This window comes from Poecilia reticulata, chromosome 18 (assembly GCF_904066995.2).
Source record: "Poecilia reticulata chromosome 18, P_reticulata-male-v2, whole genome shotgun sequence".
Taxonomy (NCBI): domain Eukaryota; kingdom Metazoa; phylum Chordata; class Actinopteri; order Cyprinodontiformes; family Poeciliidae; genus Poecilia; species Poecilia reticulata.
The window spans coordinates 22,804,520-22,817,083 of record NC_088847.1 but is presented as its reverse complement, the minus strand read 5'-3'; the positions used below and the strand labels follow the sequence as shown (position 1 = coordinate 22,817,083).

Here is a 12,564-nt window from a genome sequence, read left to right as displayed (position 1 = left end):
TAAAAAACAGAAATTTGCATTTGTTTTAAAATTATGCTTAAAAACTATATTTAAAAAACGTTAAATGACTATCATTTTTTTCATTTAAAAGAAATACTTGATTTAGAAACGAAATTCAGATCTAATTATTCCAGTCAGATGTTGCTGTTTAAGTTTTAATTAAGGCCTTTGAAGCAAGAAAAAGGAGTTAAATTTTAATATGAACAAGAAAAAATGTGCCGGTTAAAAAGGGGCAAAAAAAAGAAGTAAAACATAAAGAAAGGCTCATATGTGTGGTACATATAGGCTACCAAAAAAACAAAACAGTGATGTTTTCATTCATTTTTAATCATCTCAGTCATCAGAAGTCACAACAGAAAGGGATTCAAAATTACTCAGTCCTTATTCATTCACACACAGACTAAAATTAACTGTCAAATCAGATAATTACACTTTATGAATTTCTTTACATGTGACAATACGTTCTCATTGTATTTTTTAAATAAATGTACAGAAATAAAACAACACATTGGACCCTTGTTTAAAGAGAAAAGTCACAACATAAACAAAATCTGAGTCTCAGAACCACAAAACTAAACGCAGAACAGCAGCTTCCACTAGTCAGGAACCGTTAGTAAGTCACGTTTAAATAAAACTGAACTCAACTTTGCATCAAACTGATGCACTATGCTGTGACACTGAGTGACAAATTAATGTGTTAATGGTAACGCAACATTTTGATTTGTAAAATAAATCTATCATTTGAACAGTCCACACTAATAAACAGTATTTCATTTATTGGCTGTTTATCTCAAAATTTATTGAGTCAGCAATAACTTTTAGTTGTTTTTCTTCCTAAATAAGTTAGGAGCAAACTACTCCAAAATACGTATATTTGCCACTTTTATCTGAGGAATATATAACGTATGTATAAAGAAGGCATAAAAAAACTGATGAAATACTGAAAGGGTTAAGAAAGATAAAGAAACAAAAAGTTACAGTCCAGTCCATCATGGTGCTGGAAAGCTTCGGTGGTTCCTCATGTTCCAGGAAAACGATCTGCAGTTTAAGCTGATCAGTCCGAGAGCGAGCCTTGGACATTTTGTTGAAGTCTCTGGTAATAGTTCTGAGGAAGAGGAACGGAAGACAATGAAAGACCAAGACGGAGTAAAGGTTTTGTGTTCTGGACTCTGAGCATGTCTGTGCGTACCTTCAGGTTGTCGTAGTGCTCCTGGCTGCTGCAGTGGATTTCCTTGGCCGTTTCCTCGTTTAAGTAAAAAACAGAACACAAACTGCAGAAAAACCCAGACGTGGGATTCACAAATTCCTTTCCTGGGCGGGGGAAAGGGAGAAAACAGGAAATGATTCCCTTCCATTTTGCATCATTTCTCTAGTTTTGTTTTTCTAATGTGTGCGTTTCTCACCCAGAGGGTTTTTGGGATTAAACGGCGGCAGCTGCAGGTTCACAGAGACGCTCGGAGACTGGGAGCGAGACCGTTTTGCTTCGGGTCCAGTCGACTTCTGCTTCCGTTTATCCACAGCTAGAAAAACACAGATCATGATTACAAGGTGAGGGTCTTCTCCAGTTTCTTACCTCAGATTTAAAATTTAAGCAGTAAAACCTGTCTTGCAGTTTGGGATCAGCTGAAACTGAACATCAACTGGATTAGGGTAAAATATTAAAAACGTATATTTGCTGGTAATATGACAGGCAGGCCGTAACTACTCATCCATATTGGCTTTTCTACAAACCTGCTGAAGCTGCTCACAATTATTTTTTAAAGTTTCTTATTGTGAATACATTGCCATTTTGATTAATCGCAATTAATTACATTTTAATCAAAAAACATGTAATTGACAGAATAAGCAATATTTTCAACTCAATTCTGCTAAATTATTAAAAAATAGACATATGAGCTCAACAATAAAGACATTTGTAATCTATTATTAAGGTGATTCAATAATTAGATTTGTACGAAGTGCTATTATACATATTCAGTTTACAAGTGTTTCAGCAACCCCTGATTATTCATGGATCTTCTTTGAAAAAAATCCTTCTTTAGAAATGTGGATGTCGACCTTTGGGACATTGGCCCACATCCTGGTGTTTAACATGCTGTGTACCTGTAGCATCGGCCCACATCCTGGTGTTTAATATGTTGTGTACCTGTAGCATCGGCCCGTATATCCTGGTGTTTAACATGCTGTGTACCTGTAGCATCGGCCCGTATATCCTGGTGTTTAATATGTTGTGTACCTGTAGCATCGGCCCGTATATCCTGGTGTTTAACATGCTATGTACCTGTAGCATCGGCCCGTATATCCTGGTGTTTAACATGCTGTGTACCTGTAGCATCGGCCCGTATATCCTGGTGTTTAACATGCTGTGTACCTGTAGCATCGGCCCACATCCTGGTGTTTAACATGCTGTGTACCTGTAGCATCGGCCCACATCCTGGTGTTTAATATGTTGTGTACCTGTAGCATCGGCCCACATCCTGGTGTTTAACATGCTGTGTACCTGTAGCATCGGCCCACATCCTGGTGTTTAACATGCTGTGTACCTGTAGCATCGGCCCGTATATCCTGGTGTTTAACATGCTGTGTACCTGTAGCATCGGCCCGTATATCCTGGTGTTTAATATGTTGTGTACCTGTAGCATCGGCCCGTATATCCTGGTGTTTAACATGCTGTGTACCTGTAGCATCGGCCCGTATATCCTGGTGTTTAACATGCTGTGTACCTGTAGCATCGGCCCGTATATCCTGGTGTTTAACATGCTGTGTACCTGTAGCATCGGCCCGTATATCCTGGTGTTTAACATGCTGTGACCTGTACATCGGGTATATCCTGGTGTTTACATGCTGTGTACCTGTAGCATCGGCCCGTATATCCTGGTGTTTAACATGCTGTGTACCTGTAGCATCGGTCCCGTATATTACTGGTGTTTAACATGCTGTGTACCTGTAGCATCGGCCCGTATTTCCTGGTTTAACATGCTGTACCTGTGCATCGGCCCACATCCTGGTTTAACATGTTGTGTACCTGTACATCGGCCCGTATATCCTGGTGTTTAATATGTTGTGTACCTGTAGCATCGGCCCGTATATCCTGGTGTTTAACATGTGTTACCTGTAACATCGCCCGTATATCCTGGTTTAACATGTGTGTACCTTAGCATCGGCCCGTATATCCTGGTGTTTAACATGCTGTGTACCTGTAGCATCGGCCCACATCCTGGTGTTTAACATGTTGTGTACCTGTAACATCGGCCCGTATATCCTGGTGTTTAACATGCTGTGTACCTGTAGCATCGGCCCGTATATCCTGGTGTTTAACATGCTGTGTACCTGTAGCATCGGCCCGTATATCCTGGTGTTTAACATGCTGTGTACCTGTAGCATCGGCCCGTATATCCTGGTGTTTAACATGCTGTGTACCTGTAGCATCGGCCCGTATATCCTGGTGTTTAACATGCTGTGTACCTGTAGCATCGGCCCGTATATCCTGGTGTTTAACATGCTGTGTACCTGTAGCATCGGCCCACATCCTGGTGTTTAACATGTTGTGTACCTGTAACATCGGCCCGTATATCCTGGTGTTTAATATGTTGTGTACCTGTAGCATCGGCCCGTATATCCTGGTGTTTAACATGTTGTGTACCTGTAACATCGGCCCGTATATCCTGGTGTTTAACATGTTGTGTACCTGTAGCATCGGCCCGTATATCCTGGTGTTTAACATGCTGTGTACCTGTAGCATCGGCCCACATCCTGGTGTTTAACATGTTGTGTACCTGTAACATCGGCCCGTATATCCTGGTGTTTAACATGCTGTGTACCTGTAGCATCGGCCCGTATATCCTGGTGTTTAACATGCTGTGTACCTGTAGCATCGGCCCACATCCTGGTGTTTAACATGCTGTGTACCTGTAACATCGGCCCGTATATCCTGGTGTTTAACATGTTGTGTACCTGTAGCATCGGCCCGTATATCCTGGTGTTTAACATGCTGTGTACCTGTAGCATCGGCCCTTCGGTGCTCTTGTTTCTCTACTTCCTCACATCCTAATCTCAGTCCATCATTATGCAGAGGCTGATGTTCGGCAGAAGCAGCTTTGGTGTTCTTCCCCTCCTTCGTCCTCTGGGTCTGAAACCGAGTGTCACCTGATGGACCAGTTGTGTCCAGAGTCGAGGAGGAGTCCAGGGAAGCAGGGGGCTGGGATTTATTTTCTTCCTCTTCTTGTCTATGATTTTCGTCCTTCACCGTTTTGCCCCTGGTCGATTTTCTCCCTGTAAAAAGAAATTAGTAAATTGAGTTAAAGCTTTACTCTCTGACTGAAGCTTTAGCTCAGTGTTTTTCAACCACTGTTCCGCGGCACACTAGTGTGCCGTGAGTGATCGTCAGGTGTGCAGTGGAAATGATTAAATTTCACCTACGGTACCGTATTTTCCGGACTATAAGCTGGTACTTTTTCCCTACCCTTTGAACCATGCGGATTGTAGCCCGCTGTGGCTTTTCTGCGTATTTTTCTTCAACCACCAGGGGGCTCTCTAGCAGGAAGTGAATTATTAGAAGTCAAAATTGTAAATCAAAAGAAGAACGTGCTAATTTTCAACCACATGCTAGCAGCCCGTATATCCAGAGAAATGTTTTCAAACTCATGTCATGCAGCTTTTAAGTTGAGGGCTGTTGATCTGGCATTACAGGAGGGAAATAGAGCCGCTGCATTTAAGTTCGGTGTGAACGAAACCATGGTTCGGCTTTGGAGAAGGAGTGCTGCGTAATTAATATATCCAGCAGATTTATTAGGACGCAGCTCTCTGCTGGGTCCTTAAGGAAAACCGAGAGCAGCTTCCAGTTTGTTTGTTTTTTTCCAAACATTTTGTTTGAAGGTGCTAGTATGGTGCGCTCTATAGTCCAAAAAATACGGTAATTGGTTTTAAAAGATTTTTTGAAAATGAATTATCTGCAAATAATGCCATCTTCGAGTGTCTGCTGTAGTAGTGACTAGCGGAGTAATCATATAATTTTCTTACCACTAGATGGCAGTAGGTACAGAGCATTTTATAATAAAACAAGAGAATTAGTGATGCATGAATGTTACAATGAGAGAATTGTATCTAGCAATACTGTGACGACAGTGAAAGAAAAGAAAGTGAAGCTCAGCAGTAGTTGGAAAGAACATGGGTCCATTTCCCACAACATATCTGTGTGAAGTGAGCTTCTCCAGCCTGGCTACTATAAAAACTAAAAACATAGAGAAACAGAGATCTGTTGAGGAAGAACTTTGTCTTTCTTCAGTTTCTGCCAGGAAATCAGCTGTTTTCATCCAAACATGCACAGGTTTCACACCAGGTGGGTAAAATATACAGATATTGACATTTTGTACATGCAACTCTCCATATTGTAACAGTGAATATGAAGTGAAATGTTTCCCAAATATTATTGCTTCTTTCAGAATAAGAATTATTTTCTGTATTCTAGCTATAAGAATGATTGTGGATTAGTTTGTAAAACACTTTGAAGTTTTCTGCAACTTCTTTAAATTTAACACCACAGTGTTGTGGTTCTGTTCAGGTGTATTTTTGAAGTGGACACGTTAAGTGCAATTTGAAATAAGAAATGTAAAATGTGATAAAAAAAATACATTTTTATGTTTGATTCCTATTCAAGACACTTTGATAAGAATGACTATATATGTAATATAGGCGGCTACAGAGTATCTTTCTTTACATGTTTGGTTGGTGGTGTGCCTCGGGATTTGAATTAAAACAATGTACCTTGGCTCAAAAAAGGTTGAAAAACACTGATTTAGACAGTTGTGTTTGTGTTACCAGGAGTCTGTCGGCTTCTCTTCCTGGGTTGACCTTTTCTTGTTACTGCTTCCTTTTCCTCCTCCTCTTCAATCTCTCCCACCTCATCAACAGTGACAAAGTTCCCACTTTCCTCTAAAGCAAAAGAATAAACCATTTCACACTCGTATTCAAACCTAGTACCGGTCTGTACAAAATATTATTTTTAAAATTGAGTATTAGATTGAGAATGAAGTTATGCAGAACAGCAACATTAAAAATGTTAAACAGAATATAGACTTATAAAACAGAGTTATGTCACCAGGTGGTAAAGTTGTACCACTTTGAGGCATTCAGTCCAAAACTATTTCTATTGAGAGATTTATTTCCACCACAGTAGAATAAACTGAAGCCCAGAAAACAAAATAAATCTTAGCGTGTTTTCAATAGTTTGGTAGACTCGGTTCGATTCGGGACTAAAACAGCATCATTCTGAACTGGTGTGGTTCGTTTTCACACGGCACTGTGTCAAACAAATAAAACCCTTTCAGCACGATGTTTTCCTCCTCGCCTGTGGTGACGCTGCACAAAGAACCACTAAATGAAACGACACAAAGAAAATATTTTCTGTGACTAAGGTCCAGCAGTGAACACCAGGGGGCTTGTTATACCAAGCAGAATTAGTGGCTTAATAAGTTAACTTCAGCTAACTTCAGCCTCAATTCAGGATTTTCAGCATAATGAAGCTGGTTACTCTTTACCTATACCTGTTGCCATGGTTACTTATGCAGGAAATCTAACCCTCTTGATATGAGATGAAACCAAAGACTGATAGCAAAGTCTTCTAAGGACATTAGTTCACAAACCTGTGGTGTCATCGAGTTTACGTTTAGAAGAGCTTGAAGGTTCTTTTGGATGATTATTGTCATCTCTGTCCTCAATCCGGGTGGTTTTTGTCAAAGATGGCGAGGCCTAAAAGGAGACAAACAAGCCAGTGAGATTCATAATGCCATCTGTGACATAATGTTCGATTCAAACAAGCTACAGTTGGATCTCAACCATACCTCCGGCTGTAGAGAGTCCTTGGATTGGCTCTCCAGACTTTGAGGCGGGGCTTCAAGCTGTCCTTCCTCTTCCTCAACAATCTCATCCAGCGTAACGAGATCCTGCAGTTCTCCCTCTGTGAGTTCCACTTCCCATGTTGGAGCTTCTGTCACAGCTTCCTCTCCGACTTCATCTTCTCCCACCTCATCAAGGGTCACCAGATCCTGGGCGCCTACTTCCACCTTTTCCAAATCTTCTTGACTCGTCTTCTCCGGCTCCCGTGTTGATTTTCTGCTCCCTCCTGTGCTGCTGCTTCGACTCCTTCGCTCCCTAGTTTCTCTTTCCCTGGACCTTTTCTCCTCACGGTCATTTTCTCTTTTCTGAGCAGCAGCTTGCCTTTTCTTCAGTTCTTCTTCCTCCGCCGCGTCATCAGGATAATCTTCCTCATCTTCGCTCACCTGATCCAGGTTCACAAGAATATTTTCGGTTGTTTCTGTGTCCTTGCTCTTCGGTGATGTTAGTGTACTCTCCTCTGATGCACCAAGGTGATTATTTGGCTGATTTAAAGACTTGTCTTTCCCTACAACATCTGCCTTCCCATCAGTATCAGAGCCTTTAGCAGATGGATCTTCTTTATCCTCCAATGGTTTACCAGCTAACTGAGTCTCCTTCTCTCCACCTGTTTGTTCAGATGGTTCCACAGTTGAGGGGCTGGACAGTACATGGTCAGTACTTGCTACCAGATCTCCTGTTGTCTCACGCTCCTCCTGCATGGCTGTTTCTGTCATCGCCTTTTCTTGAACTTGATCTTCTTCCAGCGAATCTACAATATGATAAATTGCCCCTCCTTCCTCCTCATTTAACAGTGACCTAATCATTTCCTTCGTTATGTCATCATTTGCAAAAACGCTTGACGTTTTTGCGCACTCAGACTGGTCTATAGGAGCTACGTCATCAACCACCTCATCCTCAACAGAGTCAAGAATCTGATATGTTGCTTCTTCTTCTTCTTCATCCTTTCTGGGCGAGTCAACTTTCAGATATTCTGTTTGTTTTTTGCTTGTTTTATTGTCCTTCTTTGGTCTTCCCCTCCTTGATGCTCGTGTTGCTGGCTCAACAGCCTCTTCCTCAACAGCATCCATTACTTCATAAGTAGTATCCTGCCCACCTAAGTGCCTCGCATCATTCTTCTTTGGTGGTGTACTTTCCACTGGAGGAACACAAACATCTGGTTTTGGAGTTTTCTCCCTGTCATTTTCCTGGGAATCTCTGGCAGGTGTGTGTCGTCTTTTTGTGAGGTTCTTGTCTTCCTTTATTTTGGTAAACAAATCGGTGTTGGCATTTGCAGCTACTTCAACTTTTGTCTCACTTTCATTCTGAATACTGGATTCTACCAACACATTTTTTCCTTGATCTTCTACAGAATCTACAATCTGATAAACAGGCTCTTCATCTTTCTCAGTTTGCCTTTTACTTGTGTTATTGTCCTTCTTTGGTCTTCCTCTTCTTGGTTTCTGAGAAGTTGTTGGTTGATCATCCCCAGCAGCATCCAATTCTTTATAAGTGCTGTCCTCATCGCCAGTGCTTGCTACAGCAGCATCACTCTTCTTTGTTGGTGTACTTTCCTTTAGAGGAACTATGTCTTTTTCCTGAGAACCTCTGGTTGGTGTGCGTTGTCCTCTTGTGAGGATCTTGTCTTCTTTCATTTTGGAAAACAAAACTGTGTTGACATCTTCAGTCATTTCAACATTTGCCTCAGTTTCCTCCAGATGAGTGGAAGCTGCCATCATGATTTTGTTTTGATCATCTTCTGCAGTATCCACAATCTGATAAATGGCCTCTTCTTCCTCCGTCAGTTTATTACTGGTTTTATTTTTCTTCTTTGGTCTTCCTCTTCCTGGTTTCTGTGTTGTTGGTTGGCCATCCTCAACAGCATCCAGTTCTTCAACAATATTGTCTTCCTCCCCGGTGTTTACTACAGCAGCATTACTCATCTGTGTTGGTGTACTTTTCTTTAGAGGAACTACGACTTTTTCATGGGAATCTCTGGTTGGTGTGCATTGTCTTCCTGTGAGGGTTTTGTCTTCACTCAATTTGGTAGACAAAACTGTGTTAAAATCTGCAGTCATTTCAATTTTTGGCTCACCGTCTTCCTGAAGACTGGATTCTACCGTCATTGTATTTTCTTGATCTTCTTCTAGAGAATCTACAATCTGATAAACAGGCTTTTCTTCCTCAGTTTGTTTGTTACTTGTTTTATTGTCCTTCTTTGGTCTTCCTCTTCTTGATTTCTGTGTTATTGGTTGGCCATCCTTAACATTCAATTGCTTACAAGTATTGTCCTCTTCACCAGTGCTTGTTACAGCAGTGTCACTCTTCTTTGTTTGTGCACATTCCTTTAGACAAACTCTGTCTTTTTCATGTGCATCTCTGGCTGGTGTGCGTCTTCTTGTGGGGGACTTGTCTTCCTTTGCTTTGGTAAGCGAAACAATGTTGACATCTGCAGTCATTTCAACTTTTGTCTCAGTCTCTTTCTGAAGAGTGGATGTCACCGTCATTGCATTTTCTTGATCTTCTTCTAGAGAATCTACAATCTGATAAACAGGCTCTTCTCCTTCCTCACTTTGTTCTCTACTTGTTTTATTGTTGTCCTTTGGTCTTCCTCTTCTTGGTTTCTGTGTAGTTGGTTGGTCATACTCAACAGCATCCAATTCCATGTAGGTAGTGTCCTCATCACCAGTACTTGCTACAGCAGAGTAACTCTTCTTTGTTGGGGTACTTTCCTTTAAAGGAACATCTTTTTTTGGAGTTTTCTCTTTTTCTTTTTCCTTAGAACTTCTGACTGGTGTGCATCTTCTTCTTGTGGGGGTCTTGTCTTCCTTCGTCTTAGTATTTTCTTCAACTTTCTTTGCTGTGTTTTCTCTTCTTCCTCTAGTCGATCTCGTCATCACTGATTTTTCACTGGGACTTTCCTCTTCCACAGAGTCTAAAACTGTGAACACTTCCTGTTCTTCGTCGTCAGATTTCTTACGTTCTTCTACAGGAGGTGATGTCTTCTCATCTTTTTTGTTTCCCCTGGGTGTTCGTCTCCTACTACAACTCCTTGTGGTCGAGGGCTCTTGAACAGAATCGTCTTCAATGGAGTCCACAACTTTATAGACCATTTCCTCGAAATCCTCAAGACTGTCTTCTTTTTCTATCTTGCTGTCGTTTGTTTGTGTCACATATGTTCTTCTTTTGTCCTGTAGCTTTAGTGAATTTTGGTCTTCATTCGAGGTCTGACCAACCTCTTTGGAGGTTTCACAGACTCTCTCGGATAAACGAATGTCATTATGTTGTTTTACCCTACTGCTATTTGGAGTCTGGTTGGTTTCTCCATCATGAGCTGTGGCAGCCTGATCTTTAAGTGCACCGTCCTGCAGCTTGGTGGACTCATCTACTTCCATTTCCTGGCATTCATCTGATGGGCCGGTGTCATTATCAGCTCCCTGATGAGTGAGCTGGTCCTGCTCAGGTCCAGATATTTGAATTTCCGTTCTTCTGTCTTGATTGACATCCTTATTTTTCTGCTCATCAGATTTTTCTTTGAAGGAATCAAGGATTTGTGTATTCTCATTATTGCCCCTCTTCTCCTCTGTGCTTTTTCCAGCCATGTCTTTTTTCTTATCCTTCACTTCGTTTTTCTTCGTCTCTTTGACATTTTTAAAATCTGACTTCAGATTCTGGATCTGTGAGCTCCGTCCCTCTGTGGGTTGAATCTTCGATGTTTTTTTCCTCAACTCTGACTCAACAGTTTTTGCAGAACAGCTCTCTGCTGACGCCTGGTGGTCAGACTTTGCGACTGCACTCTCTTTAGGTTTTACATCCTTTTTACCCACCTGCTGTGTTCCTGCAGATGATTTGATGGTTGCTGCTGAACGAGTACTTCGACCAGAGGATGATGTTTCTGATGACCTAACGGGAGGCTTACTCTTGTTTGACTGAGATTTATGAGCAGAGGAAGGTGGAGTTTTTACAGAATTAGAAGGAGTGGAGGGAGATGTTTTAACCCCACTGACAGATGAGTCACTGCCCTTCTCAGACTTGGATGGGGAAGAAGTTGAGCTCTTGCAGTTTTTTGAAGACCTTGTTGAGGTCTTACTGGCAGCAGAGGACACATCGGGGCTCTGCCCTCCTGTTGCATCTTTGGATGTCGACTCTAATGAAACAGAGGTGTCTTCAACCAGCGTGTCATCCATTTCCTCACTAATCTCATCAACAGTCACAAAGTCCCCAAAGTTAAAGCCAAACTCATCAAAAGGATCCGAGTAATTATCCTCGTCTTTGCTTTCATCCTTGGTGGAGAAGAAACGACATTTACAATTCATCTGATTCACAAAATCTTACATGCCAACTGTTTTTAGTAAAATATACGGAGAATAAAGAAAATCTAATCCAAAAATATCATGATTGTGGAAAACAACTCTGCTAAATTTACCTTTGTGAGGGGTGCGTTTTCCTCCATACCTTCAGAGGTTGTTTTGCTTATGGTGAGACTCTAAAGAACCGAATAAAAAACATCAGTTTTCGGACTTTTAAAGCATTTTTAGATAACTCTGAAGTTCAGCCACAGCAGAACTTTATTAACCGTCTGGTTCACAAAAATGGCAGCTTTATAGTCAAGTACTGAACAGAAAGTATTCATTAACTAACAGCATTTAAGTCCCAATTTTGATATTAGGTATCATAAAAGTACTAGTTTCTTAGAGTTGCTGTGTTAGCAGTAGTCTCCAATAAAAGTAGGCATCTAGATGCCATGACTTAGAGCCAGTCTCACCTCTTCACTTGTTTTCTTTTCTCCCTGTCTTAGTCTGTGCTCACGAAGTGCTGTTGTCAGCACCCTGAAAAATTCTTCATCGATCTGAGGAAGTTCAACAGCGCCGTCCTCCGGGTTGCCCAAAGCCGCGACTGACATGGTAGAGGTGGACGGAGCAGGCATGGCTTGTTTTTCTGCAGGGACGACTGGAGCTCTGGGTGACTGCTTCCTCTCAGGATTTTCATTGGATTTACAAGACGCAGTCGGGACTGCAACGACCTCCGCTTCGTTTTTTCCAGACTTCATATCTGAAACATTTGTTGATCCTGCTTTGACGGAACCTGACTGGATGGGTTCTGCTGGAGTTGGAGAAACTGAGGCACAGGTCTGAGGTGGAGGCTGTTTCTCATTATGAGAATCTTTTGAAAGAGGCTGCAAACAAAACAGAAAGCTAATATTACACAGTATAAAGGAACGAAAGCGCAAAGAATTCAACTTTGCGCCCAGAACGATATCATGCATGATGCATCTTCAACCTCGTCTTCCTCCCATGTAAAAACAGCTGCACATATTTACAAGTAACAAAACCTGATGTTAATCTTTATTTTGCCTTTTATATATATATAATATATATATATATATATATATATATATATATATATTTGTATTTTAAATGTTTTCATTAAGAGCAAAGCAGAATTGAAGGTGAATTCCTTGTTTGAGTGCAGAAACCTGGTGAATAAACCTGATTCTGGTGTTTATATTTGCTTATTTTACTCAAGTTAAACTCACAGCAAGTTGTAGCAAATTTGCTGCAATGGATTCTTCCACCTTTTTGCAAAATTAATGTTTCTTTTCTAAATAAATATATAATTATCCACTTATTCTAATAGCAGTCAAGAGGCTCTCAATCGGCTTAAATATATTCTTATTTGACATTACTGGTAATG

At 41.0% G+C, this 12,564-nt stretch overlaps 1 protein-coding gene across 1 annotated transcript in view; it reads right to left on the bottom strand.

Moving 5' to 3' along the window:
- Positions 1-309: 309 nt before the first annotated feature.
- Positions 310-12,564, bottom strand: part of LOC103480641 (uncharacterized) — a 34,561-nt gene continuing 22,306 nt past the window's right edge. Inside the window, exons 14-22 of the mRNA XM_081599188.1 lie at positions 11,636-12,046; positions 11,297-11,356; positions 6,840-11,153; positions 6,642-6,747; positions 5,818-5,931; positions 4,000-4,272; positions 1,404-1,520; positions 1,190-1,311; positions 310-1,105 (exon numbers count right to left, since the gene is read on the bottom strand). Coding sequence (XP_081455314.1) covers positions 1,055-1,105; positions 1,190-1,311; positions 1,404-1,520; positions 4,000-4,272; positions 5,818-5,931; positions 6,642-6,747; positions 6,840-11,153; positions 11,297-11,356; positions 11,636-12,046 — 5,568 coding nt within the window. The 3' untranslated portion in view covers positions 310-1,054. The remainder of the gene's footprint in view (positions 1,106-1,189; positions 1,312-1,403; positions 1,521-3,999; positions 4,273-5,817; positions 5,932-6,641; positions 6,748-6,839; positions 11,154-11,296; positions 11,357-11,635; positions 12,047-12,564) is intronic.